Raw genomic sequence first — 14,536 nt, 5'->3', positions numbered from 1 at the left:
TTTTTATATATATATAATTTTTTGAAATAAATATATTTTTTCATTTCACTTCACCAATTTGGACTATTTTGTGTATGGCCATTACATGAAATCCAAATAAAAATCAATTTAAATTACAGGTTGTAAGGCAACAAAATAGGAAAAATGCCATGGGGGGTGAATACTTTACGCTGTACCATGAGACTGAGGACCAGCAGTTTATATATTAAACCCTGCATACTGTAACGTCATCCAGGGGAATGAATGGTATTCACCAGTAGTTCAGTTAAATGTATTACATATATTAAACATAATTGCATATATTTAACATAAGTACATATATTTAACATAATTACATGTATTTAAGTATTTTGCTTGTTAGGTAAAGTAACATTAGTACTTTAAAAAAAAAAAAAAAACTATACTTTAAACATTTTAATATTTTTTATTATTTTTATGTTATAAGCTCACATAATATAATTTGAAAATATTAAGTATTAAGGTATATAAGAGAATAAACGTGTTTTAATTCATATTAACATTAATAAATGAATTTCCACAGCTTCCTAAATATGTTTTTTTACAAGATAGAACACAGAGTGGCCTCTCCTACCCAGGTCTGGTGTTGGAGATCATTCCACACTCTGTGTTCTACTACCCAGGTCTGGTGTTGGAGATCATTCTACACTCCGTGTTCTACTACCCAGGTCTGGTGTTGGAGATCATTCTACACTCTGTGTTCTACTACCCAGGTCTGGTGTTGGAGATGATTCCACACTCCGTGTTCTACTACCCAGGTCTGGTGTTGGAGATCATTCTACACTCTGTGTTCTACTACCCAGGTCTGGTGTTGGAGATGATTCCACACTCCGTGATCTACTACCCAGGTCTGGTGTTGGAGATCATTCCACACTCTGTGTTCTACTACCCAGGTCTGGTGTTGGAGATCATTCCACACTCTGTGTTCTACTACCCAGGTCTGGTGTTGGAGATCATTCTACACTCTGTGTTCTACTACCCAGGTCTGGTGTTGGAGATCATTCTACACTCCGTGTTCTACTACCCAGGTCTGGTGTTGGAGATCATTTCACTCTCCGTGTTCAACTACCCAGGTCTTGGCGGAGGTCATTCTACACTCTGTGGAATTCCTGAGTGTATTTTCTGATGTTTAATCAGAGAACTTGAATGAGAGTATCTCTTGTCACACTGATCACAGCCATAAGGCTTCTCTCCAGTGTGTGTTCTCTGGTGTACTGCCAGGTTGCTTGAGGTAGAACAACTCGTCCCGCAGTCAGAGCAGTGGTAAGGTTTCTCTCCAGTGTGGGTTCTCTTGTGTGATATCAGGTTACTTGAGGTAGTACATCTTTTCCCACAGTCTGGGCAGTGGTAAGGCTTTTCACCAGTGTGGGTTCTCTGATGTACTATCAGTATGTCTAATAAAGCAAAACTCTTCCCACATTCAGAGCAGTGGTGAGGCTTCTCTCCTGTGTGTGTTCTCTGGTGAGATTTTAAATGTGATGATCTAACAAAACCCTTCCCACAGTCAGAGCAGTGGTAAGGTTTTTCTCCTGTGTGTATTCTCTGGTGTACAATCAGGTGACTTGGCTGAGTAAAACTCTTCCCACATTGATCACAGCTATAAGGCTTCTCTCCTGTATGTGTTCTCTGGTGTGTTATCAGATAGCTTGAGGTAGTAAAGCTCAATCCACAGTTGGAGCAGCGATAAGGCTTCTCTCCAGTGTGTATTCTCTTGTGTACAGTCAGGTTTGATGACTGAGTGAATCGCTTCCCGCATTGATCACAGCCATATGGCCTCTCTCCTGTATGTGTTCGCTGGTGTATAATCAGTTCACTTGAGGAGGTTAAGCTTTTCCCACAGTCCGAGCAGTGGTAAGGCTTCTCTCCAGTGTGCGTTCGCTGGTGCAGCTTTAAACGCTGTGATGTTGAAAAGGTCCTCTCACAGTCAGAGCAGTGGTAAGGCTTCTCTCCTGTGTGTGTCAACTGGTGTTTTGTCAGGTTCCCTAGTTGAGAAAATCTCTTCAAACAGTCAGTGCAGCTATAAGGTTTCTCTCCTGTATGGATTCTGTGGTGTATTTTAAGTTCTGTTGAAGAGGTGAAACTCTTCCCACAGTCAGAGCAGAGGTGAGGTTTCTTTCCTGTGGATCGCCGCTGGGGTTTCTTGAGGTGTTTTGATCTGGAGGGACTCCTCTCAGCCTCATGACATTGTTGAGGCTCCCCAGAGGATCCGCGACAGTCACGTCTCTCTCCTGTGTGAACGACAAAGTCAGACAGTCAATGTAGTGAATGTTTAAATGCTTTTACAAACTTTTTTGACAACTGTCTTCTAACAATAAGATGGTCAAGTGAAGAACAATAGTCATATTTTGTCTTAATTTTTCACATTTCACATAATGTCTATGACTTTGGTCTTACAATATGTTATTACAGTTGTTGAAACCTTCAGCAGTGATCCAGACGACTTTAAGTCACCAGTATTACTAATGGTATTATTTTATTATCAGCTTTACTGATTATCAGCTAAACCACAGCCAATAAAAACCACAGCCAATAAAACCACAGCCAATAAAAACCACAGCCAATAAAACCACAGCCAATAAAAACCACAGCCAATAAAAACCACAGCCAATAAAAACCACAGCCAATAAAACCAGAGGAAATAAAACCACAGCCAATAAAAACCACAGCCAATAAAACCAGAGGAAATAAAACCACAGCCAATAAAAACCACAGCCAATAAAACCAGAGGAAATAAAACCACAGCCAATAAAAACCACAGCCAATAAAACCACAGCCAATAAAACCACAGCCAATTAAAAAACACAGCCAATAAAAACCACAGCCAATAAAACCACAGCCAATAAAAACCACAGCCAATAAAAACCACAGCCAATAAAACCACAGCCAATAAAACCACAGCCAATAAAACCACAGCCAATAAAACCACAGCCAATAAAAAACACAGCCAATAAAACCACAGCCAATAAAAACCACAGCCAATAAAACCACAGCCAATAAAACCAAAGGAAATGAAACCACAGCCAATAAAACCAGAGGATCAATTAGTCAATAATACAAATGACTTAAATGTAAATGTAAATGACCTTCATGACCCTTTAAAGGGGTGATCCAGGAAGGGTCCATTTTTGGACTTTATTATATATAAATATATATAAATGGGACTTTCTATTAATAAAAGGGGACAATTTGTATTCATGGATCTCCATTAGTTCCTGCCAAGGCAGCAGCTCCTCTTCCTGGGGTTTATTATGGATCCCCAATACTTCCTGCCAAGGCAGCAGCTACTCTTCCTGGAGTTTATTATGGATCCCCATCAGTTCCTGCCAAGGCAGCAGCTACTCTTCCTGGGGTTTATTATGGATCCCCATTAGTTCCTGCCAAGGCAGCAGCTACTCTTCCTGGGGTTTATTATGGATCCCCATTAGTTCCTGTCAAGGCAGCAGCTACTCTTCCTGGGGTTTATTATGGACCCCAATTCGTTCCTGCCAAGGCAGCAGCTACTCTTCCTGGGGTTTACTATGGATCCCCATTAGTTCCTGTCAAGGCAGCAGCTCCTCTTCCTGGGGTCCAGCTAAATTAAGGGAGTTAATACATTTAAAAACAACAATACATTTCACAACACATTAAGTGTTTAGCCCTCAGGGCTCTAACTCTACCACTTATCTATAACACAACATCCATGTGTATTTGTGTGTATAGTGCTGTTATGTAATGTGTGTTGGTTTGACATGTCTATGTTTGTGTCTCTGTATTTTTTTAATCTGTTTCTTTTAAATCTGATTCTATGATTCTATATATTCTTTGATTCTACTGTTTGCATGAGTTACCTGATGTGGAATAGAGTTCCATGTAGTCATGGCTCTATGTAGTACTGTGTACCTCCCGTAGTCTGTCCTAGACTTGGGGACTGTGAGGAGACCTCTGGTGGCATGTCTTGTAGGGTATGCATGGGTGTCTCTGAGCTGTGTGCCTGAAGTTTAGACAGAGAGGTCGGTGCATTCAACATGTCAATACCTCTCATAAATAAAAATAGTAGTGATGAAGTCAATCTCTTCCACTTTGAGCCAGGAGAGATTGACATGCATATCTGTGTATATCCAAGGGCCAGCCGTGGCGCCCTGTTCTGAGCCAATTGCAATTTTCCTAAGTTATTGTATGTGGCACCTGACCACACGACTGAACAGTAGTCAATGTGTGACAAAACTAGGGCCTGCAGGACCTGCATTGTTGATAGTGTTGTCAAGAAGGCAGAGCAGAGCTTTTTATGGACAGACTTCTCTACATCTTATCTACAGTTGTATCAACATGTTTTGACAATGACAGTTTACAATCCAGGGTTACTCAAAGTAGTTTAGTCTCCTCAACTTGCTCAATTTTAAGGTGAGGGTTTAGTAAATGACTCGTCCCAAAAACAATGCTTTTAGTTTTTGAAATATTTAGGACTAACTTATTTCCTGTATCGTGTTGAGTCATCCACATAAATGGACACTGGCATTATAACTGACATGTTGTCATTAGTAAAGATTGAAAAAAGTAAGGGGCCTAGACAGCTGCCCTGGGGAATTCCTGATTCTACCTGGATTTTATTGGAGAGGCTTCCATTAACTTCTTGATGCACCCATCCCGTTACCAGGATCATTTTCATCAACATCCGCTGAATTGCAGAGCGCCAAATTCAAATTAAATGACTAAAAATATTTACATTTCATGAAATCACAAGTGCAATATAGCAAAACACATTTTAGCTTGTTGTTAATCCACCTGGCATGTCAGATTTTTTTAAAGAGCTTTTTGGCGAAAGCAGAGGATAGCACCTCTGTGAACAAAGAGAGAAAGCATATTTCAACCCGGCAGGCGCAACACAAAACGCAGAAATAAAAATATAAATCATGCCTTACCTTTGACGAGCTTCTTTTGTTGGCACTCCAATATGTCCCATAAATATCACAAATGGTCCTTTTGTTCGATTAATTGCGATATATATCCAAAATGTCAATTTATTTAGAGCGTTTGATCCAGAAAAACACTGGTTCCAACTTGCGCAACATGACTAAAAAATATCTCAAAAGTTACCTGTAAACTTTGCCAAAACATTTCAAACTACTTTTGTAATACAACTTTGGGTATTTTTTAAAGTAAATAATCGATAAAATTGAAGACGGGATGATCTGTGTTCATACAGGAAGAAAACAAACTGACGCTACCTTTCTGGTCACGCACCTCTATCTAACAGTACACTTGAAGTGACCCTTGTTTTGAACAGGGCTACTTCTTCATTACGCAAAGGAAAAACCTCAACCAATTTCTAAAGACTGTTGACATCCAGTGGAAGCGATAGGAACTGCAAGAAGGTCCCTTAGAAATATGGATTCCCAATGAAACCCATTGAAAAGAGAGTGACCTCAAAAAAAATCATTCTGAATGGTTTGTCCTCTGGGTTTCGCTGCTACACAAGTTCTGTTATACTCACAGACATGATTCACTTTTAGAAACTTCAGAGTGTTTTTTATCCAAACGAATAATATACATATCTTATCTTCTGGGGATGAGTAGCAGGCAGTTGAATTTGGGCATGCATTTCATCCAAATATCAAAACACTCCACCCTACACTCAACAGGTTAAAGAACAGCCTCTGTTTTCTGTTTTGGTTTTAATCGTACTCCACTGGCTCCGACGCTCGTCTATTACAGACTAGAGGTCGACAGATTTCGTGCGTTTTGCCAGCAGCTCTTCGTTGTGCATCAAGCATTGCGCTGTTTATGACTTCAAGCCTATCAACTCCCGAGATGAGGCTGGTGTAACCGAAGTGAAATGGCTAGCTAGTTAGCGGTGTGCGCACTAATAGCGTTTCAAACGTCACTCGCTCTGAGACTTGGAGTGGTTGTTCCCATTGCTCTGCATGGGTAACGCTGCTTCGAGGGTGGATGTTGTCATTGTGTTCCTGGTTCGAGCCCAGGGAGGAGCGAGGAGAGGTATGGAAGCTATACTGTTACACTGGCAATACTAAAGTGCCTATAAGAACATCCAATAGTCAAAGTTGAATGAAATACAAATGGTATAGAGGGAAATAGTCCTATAATTCCTATAATAACAACAACCTAAAACTTCTTACCTGGGAATATTGAAGACTCATGTTAAAAGGAACCACCAGCTTTCATATGTTCTGAGCAAGGAACTGAAACGTTAACTTTCTTACGTGGCACATATTGCACTTTTTATTCTCCAACACTTTGATCTTGCATTATTTAAACCAAATTGAACATGTTCATTATTTATTTGAGGCTAAATTGATTTTTATTTATGTATTATATTAAGTTAAAATAAGTGTTCATTCAGTATTGTTGTAATTGTCATTATCACAACTAAATAAAAAAAAAAAAAAATAAAAAAAAAAATATATATATATATATATATATATATATATATATATAAAAAAAAATTGGCCGATTAATCGGTATCGGCTTTTTGGGTCCTCCAATAATCGGTATCGGCGTTGAAAAATCATAAATCGGTCGACCTCTAGTCCAGGCTGTGCCCAGGCAGTCGATTGACTAGAACAGGGAGTAGCTGGAGGGACATCCACTGAGAGAACACCCCCCACCCGGCAGAAGACAGCTGGTCTCAAAGCAATTTTGATAGTCTTAAGTCCCGGACGCGAGGGTAAGGCAGGCATGCGCTCGCCGAGAACGATCCTTCTCCTTATTTCTGGTTCCGACACCCCATCCATTTCACCTGGAGTCGAACCAGGAAATGGCTGCTCGTTGTTCGAGCTAGTAGAGGGGTACAGTGGTGGAAACTGATGGTAGTCCAGGAAGGTCCCATCCTATTGGATGTTTTGACAGGGAAGCATTTAAAGATGCCTAGAGTCTCTTAGAACCTTTATTCGGATTAAAGCGTTTGGTCAAAATTGGTTTCTTTCTTCATGAAGAGCAATAATCCCTTCTTTAGCTGCATCGAGTTCAATACATTTTTAACAAGTGAAGGTATCCATCTTTTCCCCCCGTGATAACTACGAACATGTACGCAGATTTATACATGTTAATAGCACGCGAGTCCCCAGCAGATTTATACATTTTAATAGCACGCGAGTCCCCAGCAGATTCAAATCCGTTTTCACTACTGTCGAAAGTCCAACGGGAACAAACATTTCTTAGATTGAGATCAACATTTCAAAATGATTTGAAACAAAAGATTTTATACAGTTCCACATTAATAAAAGACAATACAATACGCCAGCTGCTTAGTTACCAACCAGCCGGCTGGGAGAGTGGGGTGTACAGTCAACCAACCAGATGGCTGGGAGAGTGGGGTGTACAGTCAACCAACCAGATGGCTGGGAGAGTGGGGTGTACAGTCAACCAACCAGCTGGCTGGGAGAGTGGGGTGTACAGTCAACCAACCAGCTGGCTGGGAGAGTGGGGTGTACAGTCAACCAACCAGATGGCTGGGAGAGTGGGGTGTACAGTCAACCAACCAGATGGCTGGGAGAGTGGGGTGTACAGTCAACCAACCAGCTGGCTGGGAGAGTGGGGTGTACAGTCAACCAACCAGATGCCTGGGAGAGTGGGGTGTACATAGAACCAACCAACCAGCTGGCTGGGAGAGTGGGGTGTACAGTCAACCAACCAGATGGCTGGGAGAGTGGGGTGTACAGTCAACCAACCAGCTGGCTGGGAGAGTGGGGTGTACAGTCAACCAACCAGATGGCTGGGAGAGTGGGGTGTACATAGAACCAAACAACCAGCTGGCTGGGAGAGTGGGGTGTACATAGAACCAACCAACCAGCTGGCTGGGAGAGTGGGGTGTACAGTCAACCAACCAGCTGGCTGGGAGAGTGGGGTGTACAGTCAACCAACCAGCTGGCTGGGAGAGTGGGGTGTACAGTCAACCAACCAGCTGGCTGGGAGAGTGGGGTGTACAGTCAACCAACCAGATGGCTGGGAGAGTGGGGTGTACAGTCAACCAACCAGATGGCTGGGAGAGTGGGGTGTACAGTCAACCAACCAGATGGCTGGGAGAGTGGGGTGTACAGTCAACCAACCAGATGGCTGGGAGAGTGGGGTGTACAGTCAACCAACCAGATGGCTGGGAGAGTGGGGTGTACAGTCAACCAACCAGATGGCTGGGAGAGTGGGGTGTACATAGAACCAACCAACCAGCTGGCTGGGAGAGTGGGGTGTACATAGAACCAACCAACCAGCTGGCTGGGAGAGTGGGGTGTACAGTCAACCAACCAGCTGGCTGGGAGAGTGGGGTGTACAGTCAACCAACCAGCTGGCTGGGAGAGTGGGGTGTACAGTCAACCAACCAGCTGGCTGGGAGAGTGGGGTGTACATAGAACCAACCAACCAGCTGGCTGGGAGAGTGGGGTGTACAGTCAACCAACCAGCTGGCTGGGAGAGTGGGGTGTACAGTCAACCAACCAGCTGGCTGGGAGAGTGGGGTGTACAGTCAACCAACCAACTGGCTGGGAGAGTGGGGTGTACAGTCAACCAACCAGCTGGCTGGGAGAGTGGGGTGTACAGTCAACCAACCAGCTGGCTGGGAGAGTGGGGTGTACAGTCAACCAACCAGCTGGCTGGGAGAGTGGGGTCGACCTACATTAACACCAGGGGGCCCTCCGAATACCAGGATACCTACATTAACACCAGGGGGCCTACATTAACACCAGGGGGCCTACATTAACACCAGGGGGCCCTCCGAATACCAGGATACCTGCATTAACACCAGGGGGCCCTCCGAATACCAGGATACCTACATTAACACCAGGGAGCCCTCCGAACACCAGGATACCTACATTAACACCAGGGGGCCCTCCGAATACCAGGATACCTACATTAACACCAGGGGGCCCTCCGAATACCAGGATACCTACATTAACACCAGGGGGCCCTCCGAATACCAGGATACCTACATTAACACCAGGGGGCCCTCCGAATACCAGGATACCTGCATTAACACCAGGGGGCCCTCCGAATACCAGGATACCTACATTAACACCAGGGGGCCCTCCGAATACCAGGATACCTACATTAACACCAGGGAGCCCTACGAATACCAGGATACCTACATTAACACCAGGGGGCCTACATTAACACCAGGATACCTACATTAACACCAGGGGGCCCTCAGAATACCAGGATACCTACATTAACACCAGGGAGCCCTACGAATACCAGGATACCTACATTAACACCAGGGGGCCTACATTAACACCAGGATACCTACATTAACACCAGGGGGCCCTCCGAATACTAGGATACCTACATTAACACCAGGGGGCCCTCCGAATACCAGGATACCTGCATTAACACCAGGGGGCCCTCCGAATACCAGGATACCTGCATTAACACCAGGGGGCCCTCCGAATACCAGGGTGCCTACATTAACACCAGGGGGCCCTCCGAATACCAGGGTGCCTACATTAACACCAGGGGGCCCTCCGAATACCAGGATACCTACATTAACACCAGGGGGCCCTCCGAATACTAGGATACCTACATTAACACCAGGGGGCCCTCCGAATACCAGGATACCTACATTAACACCAGGGGGCCCTCCGAATACTAGGATACCTACATTAACACCAGGGGCCCTCCGAATACCAGGATACCTACATTAACACCAGGGGGCCCTCCGAATACCAGGATACCTACATTAACACCAGGGGGCCCTCCGAATACCAGGGTGCCTACATTAACACCAGGATACCTACATTAACACCAGGGGGCCCTCCGAATACCAGGATACCTACATTAACACCAGGGGGCCCTCCGAATACCAGGATACCTACATTAACACCAGGATACCTACAATAACACCAGGGGGCCCTCCGAATACCAGGATACCTGCATTAACACCAGGATACCTACATTAACACCAGGGGGCCCTCCGAATACCAGGATACCTACATTAACACCAGGGGGCCCTCCGAATACCAGGATACCTACATTAACACCAGGGGGCCCTCCGAATACCAGGGTGACTACATTAACACCAGGATACCTACATTAACACCAGGGGGCCCTCCGAATACCAGGATACCTACATTAACACCAGGATACCTACATTAACACCAGGATACCTACATTAACACCAGGATACCTACATTAACACCAGGGGTCCCTCAGAATACCAGGATACCTACATTAACACCAGGGGGCCCTCCGAATACCAGGGTGCCTACATTAACACCAGGATACCTACATTAACACCAGGGAGCCCTCCGAATACCAGGATACCTACATTAACACCAGGGGGCCCTCCGAATACCAGGGTGCCTACATTAACACCAGGATACCTACATTAACACCAGGGGGCCCTCCGAATACCAGGATACCTGCATTAACACCAGGGGGCCCTCCGAATACCAGGATACCTACATTAACACCAGGGGGCCCTCAGAATACCAGGATACCGACATTAACACCAGGGGGCCTACATTAACACCAGGGGGCCCTCCGAATACCAGGATACCTACATTAACACCAGGGGGCCCTCCGAATACCAGGATACCTGCATTAACACCAGGGGGCCCTCCGAATACCAGGATACCTACATTAACACCAGGGGGCCCTCCGAATACCAGGATACCTACATTAACACCAGGGGGCCCTCCGAATACCAGGGTACCTACATTAACACCAGGATACCTACATTAACACCAGGATACCTACATTAACACCAGGGGGCCCTCCGAATACCAGGATACCTGCATTAACACCAGGATACCTACATTAACACCAGGATACCTACATTAACACCAGGGGGCCCTCCGAATACCAGGATACCTACATTAACACCAGGGGGCCCTCTGAATACCAGGGTACCTACATTAACACCAGGGGGCCCTCCGAATACCAGGATACCTACATTAACACCAGGGGGCCTACATTAACACCAGGGGGCCCTCAGAATACCAGGATACCTACATTAACACCAGGGTGCCTACATTAACACCAGGGGGCCCTCCGAATACCAGGATACCTACATTAACACCAGGGGGCCCTCCGAATACCAGGATACCTACATTAACACCAGGGGGCCCTCCGAATACCAGGGGGCCTACATTAACACCAGGGGGCCCTCAGAATACCAGGATACCTACATTAACACCAGGGGGCCTACATTAACACCAGAGCGCCCACATAAACACCAGGGCGCCCACATAAACACCAGGGCGCCCACATAAACACCAGGGCGCCCACATAAACACCAGGGCGCCCACATAAACACCAGGGGGCCCACATAAACACCAGGGGGCCCACATAAACACCAGGGGGCCCACATAAACACCAGGGGGCCCACATAAACACCAGGGGGCCCACATAAACACCAGGGGGCCCACATAAACACCAGGGGGCCCACATAAACACCAGGGGGCCCACATAAACACCAGGGGGCCCACATAAACACCAGGGCGCCCACATTAACACCAGGGCGCCCACATTAACACCAGGGCGCCCACATTAACACCAGGGCGCCCACATTAACACCAGGGCGCCCACATTAACACCAGGGCGCCCACATTAACACCAGGGCGCCCACATTAACACCAGGGCGCCCACATTAACACCAGGGCGCCCACATTAACACCAGGGCGCCCACATTAACACCAGGGCGCCCACATTAACACCAGGGCGCCCACATTAACACCAGGGCGCCCACATTAACACCAGGGCGCCCACATTAACACCAGGGCGCCCACATTAACACCAGGGCGCCCACATTAACACCAGGGCGCCCACATTAACACCAGGGCGCCCACATTAACACCAGGGCGCCCACATTAACACCAGGGGGCCCACATTAACACCAGGGGGCCCACATTAACACCAGGGGGCCCACATTAACACCAGGGAGCCCACATTAACACCAGGGCGCCTACATTAACCAGAAAGGCCAGCAAAGCTTTCAGCTCTTAGGGGACTTGGCATATCAGACAAACAGCTCGGTGCATTCAACATGACAATACCTCTCATAAATAAAAGTAGTGATGAAGTCAATCTCTCCTCCACTTTGAGCCAGGAGAGATTGACATGTATAGTATTAATATCAGCTCTCTGTGTTCATCCAAGGGCTAGCCGTGCTGCCCTGTTCTGAGCCAATTGGCCCTTGGAGTCCCTCTTTGTGGCACCTGACTGAACAAATGTCTAGGTATGACAAAACTAGGGCCTGTAGCACCTGCCTTGATGATGGTGCTGTTAAGAAGGTAGAAACGAGGACCTGCCTTGTTGATAGTGTTGTTAAGAAGGTAGAAACGAGGACCTGCCTTGTTGATAGTGTTGTTAAGAAGGTAGAAACGAGGACCTGCCTTGTTGATAGTGTTGTTAAGAAGGTAGAAACTAGGGCCTGTAGGACCTGTCTTGTTGATAGTGTTGTTACAAAGGTAGAAACTAGGACCTGCCTTGTTGATAGTGTTGTTAAGAAGGTAGAAACTAGGGCCTGTAGGACCTGTCTTGTTGATAGTGTTGTTAAGAAGGTAGAAACTAGGGCCTGTAGGACCTGCCTTGTTGATAGTGCTGTTAAGAAGGTAGAAACTAGGTCATGTAGGACATGCCTTGTTGATAGTGTTGTTAAGAAGGTAGAAACTAGGGCCTGTCAGACCTGCCTTGTTGATAGTGCTGTTAAGAAGGTAGAAACTAGGGCCTGTAGGACCTGCCTTGTTGATAGTGTTGTTAAGAAGGTAGAAACTAGGGCCTGTAGGACCTGCCTTGTTGATAGTGCTGGTAAGAAGGCAGAGCAGCTCTTTATTATGGACAGACTTCTCCCCATCTTAGCTACTGTTGTATCAATATGTTTTGACCATGACAGTTTATAATCCAGGGTTACTCTAAGCAGTTTAGTCACCTCAACTTGCTCAATTTCCACATTATTCATTACGAGACGTAGTTGAGGTTTAGGGGTTAGTGAATAATTTGGCCCAAATACAATGATTTTAGTTTTAGAAATATTTAGGGCTAATTTATTCCTTGCCACCCACTCTGAAACTAATTGCATCTCTTTGTTAAGTGTTGCCGTCATTTCAAATCGCTGTAGTAGCTGACGAGTTATGGGTGCAAGGACTGACCATCCATGACATCAAAACGACAGTTTCAACCATGTTAACATTTACTTTGTTTACAAACACTGGAGTAAAAGGGAGCATCTATTTTAAGTCCTAATGGGGAACCACAGCTGAACTTAGGTCACGGGGCATTTCTAGGTTATATTCTTCAATGAATCAATTTATAGTCCAAATATGGATGTAAGAACTGCAGATTGACCCTTTAAAACCATACATCAGTTAAACTGCAGAGTGCCTCCGTTTTTAAGATAGTACTTACCAGTGTTAATCAGATCTCCTGTCTCTGCCTCCTCCTCTTCCTCATCCCCCTCTTTCACTCTGATCGGGTCTTCCTCTTCTTTCACTGAAACGTCTTTCTCTTCTTCTTTCACTGTAACAGCCTCAGCCTCTACTTCTTGTTTTATGGTAACATCCTCCTCTTCCTCCTCCTCTTTCACAACAACTTCTTTCTCCGTCCAGCAGACCTCCTCCTCCTCTTCCTCTTCTTTAACTAGAACGAAGCTAAGTGAGCTCATATCGGGGATTAGCTAGGCTATTGCTAACTTAACGAGCCAGTCGGCAAAACAACAAAACGTAAATATGAAATTAAAATAGGGGTAACAAGTAAACACGACAGAATGGTGTTTAAAACAGAGTGGCTATTAAATCTCTGTAAAGAGCTTTATTATGTCGGCTATATCGGACAGAGGTGTCTAACTGTTGTTTGAAGAAGCGCCCTCCCGTCCATTATATTATACGTCACTCTGACACCTTCAAGACCTACGTCGCCATCTGTTGACTGGAGTGGGTAACGCAGTTGAGGGAAAAGTGTATTTTATTTTTTTAGACAAAGTTCATAACGTTACCCCCCTCAATCCCTCCCTCTTTCCTCTGACCCTCTCTACCACGTTTTTCTGACCCTCTCCCACTTTTTCTGACCCTCTTTCTCTGACCCCCTCTCCCTCTTTCTGACCCTCTCTCTCTCTCCCCCTATGTAACGTGCACAACCAACGCAGTCGACTCATAGCAGTAACAAAGCAAAAAAAGTATATATATTTTTTTAAATAAAATAATTAATAATCGATTGATCCACACAATAATACCAAAGTCAATATCAGCATGTGAAGTAGCTAGTTATCTGTAAAATTGCCCTAAACAAACTGCGCTACCAATACAAGTGTCTACAATCTCACCATGAGAGAAGGGTATTGACATGTTGAATGGCCCGAGCTGTCTGACTGAACTATTGGCACACAGCTTGGACACCCATGCATACCCCACAAGACATAACACGAGAGGTCTCTTCACAGTCCCCAAGTCCAGAACAGACTATGGGAGGCACGTAAAGATGAACTGAGCAAAGTAGAGAGAGAGATCGTTGATGAAAACCTGCTCCAGAGTGCCTTGGACCTCAGACTGGGGTGAAGGTTCACCTTCAGACAGGACAACGACCCATAAGCACACAGCCAAGA

The 14,536-nt window shown here is 45.3% G+C and overlaps 1 protein-coding gene across 2 annotated transcripts; it reads right to left on the bottom strand.

Annotated features, from left to right (window-relative positions):
- Window positions 1-924: 924 nt before the first annotated feature.
- LOC135529983 (zinc finger protein 501-like) lies at window positions 925-13,767 on the bottom strand. 2 transcript variants are annotated; one of them, XR_010453782.1, is made up of 3 exons: window positions 13,345-13,422; window positions 3,846-3,988; window positions 3,519-3,589 (listed from the first exon to the last, which is right to left on the bottom strand). XR_010453782.1 is itself a non-coding variant. In XM_064958380.1 (2 exons), exons 1-2 carry the CDS (start codon window positions 13,598-13,600, stop codon window positions 1,105-1,107), a joined length of 1,398 nt encoding a protein of 465 aa, XP_064814452.1. In that variant the 5' UTR covers window positions 13,601-13,767; the 3' UTR covers window positions 925-1,104. The 2 variants fall into 2 exon arrangements, 1 of the variants encoding a protein (XP_064814452.1); XM_064958380.1 differs by lacking the exons at window positions 3,519-3,589; window positions 3,846-3,988 and adding an exon at window positions 925-2,246 and having other exon boundaries at window positions 13,345-13,767.
- Between the last annotated feature and the right edge of the window lie 769 nt (window positions 13,768-14,536).

The sequence above is a fragment of the Oncorhynchus masou genome, unplaced genomic scaffold (assembly GCF_036934945.1).
Source record: "Oncorhynchus masou masou isolate Uvic2021 unplaced genomic scaffold, UVic_Omas_1.1 unplaced_scaffold_1227, whole genome shotgun sequence".
In the NCBI taxonomy this organism is placed as follows: domain Eukaryota; kingdom Metazoa; phylum Chordata; class Actinopteri; order Salmoniformes; family Salmonidae; genus Oncorhynchus; species Oncorhynchus masou.
Note: the sequence above shows the minus strand (reverse complement) of the source record. Positions and strands in the feature narration are given on the sequence as shown.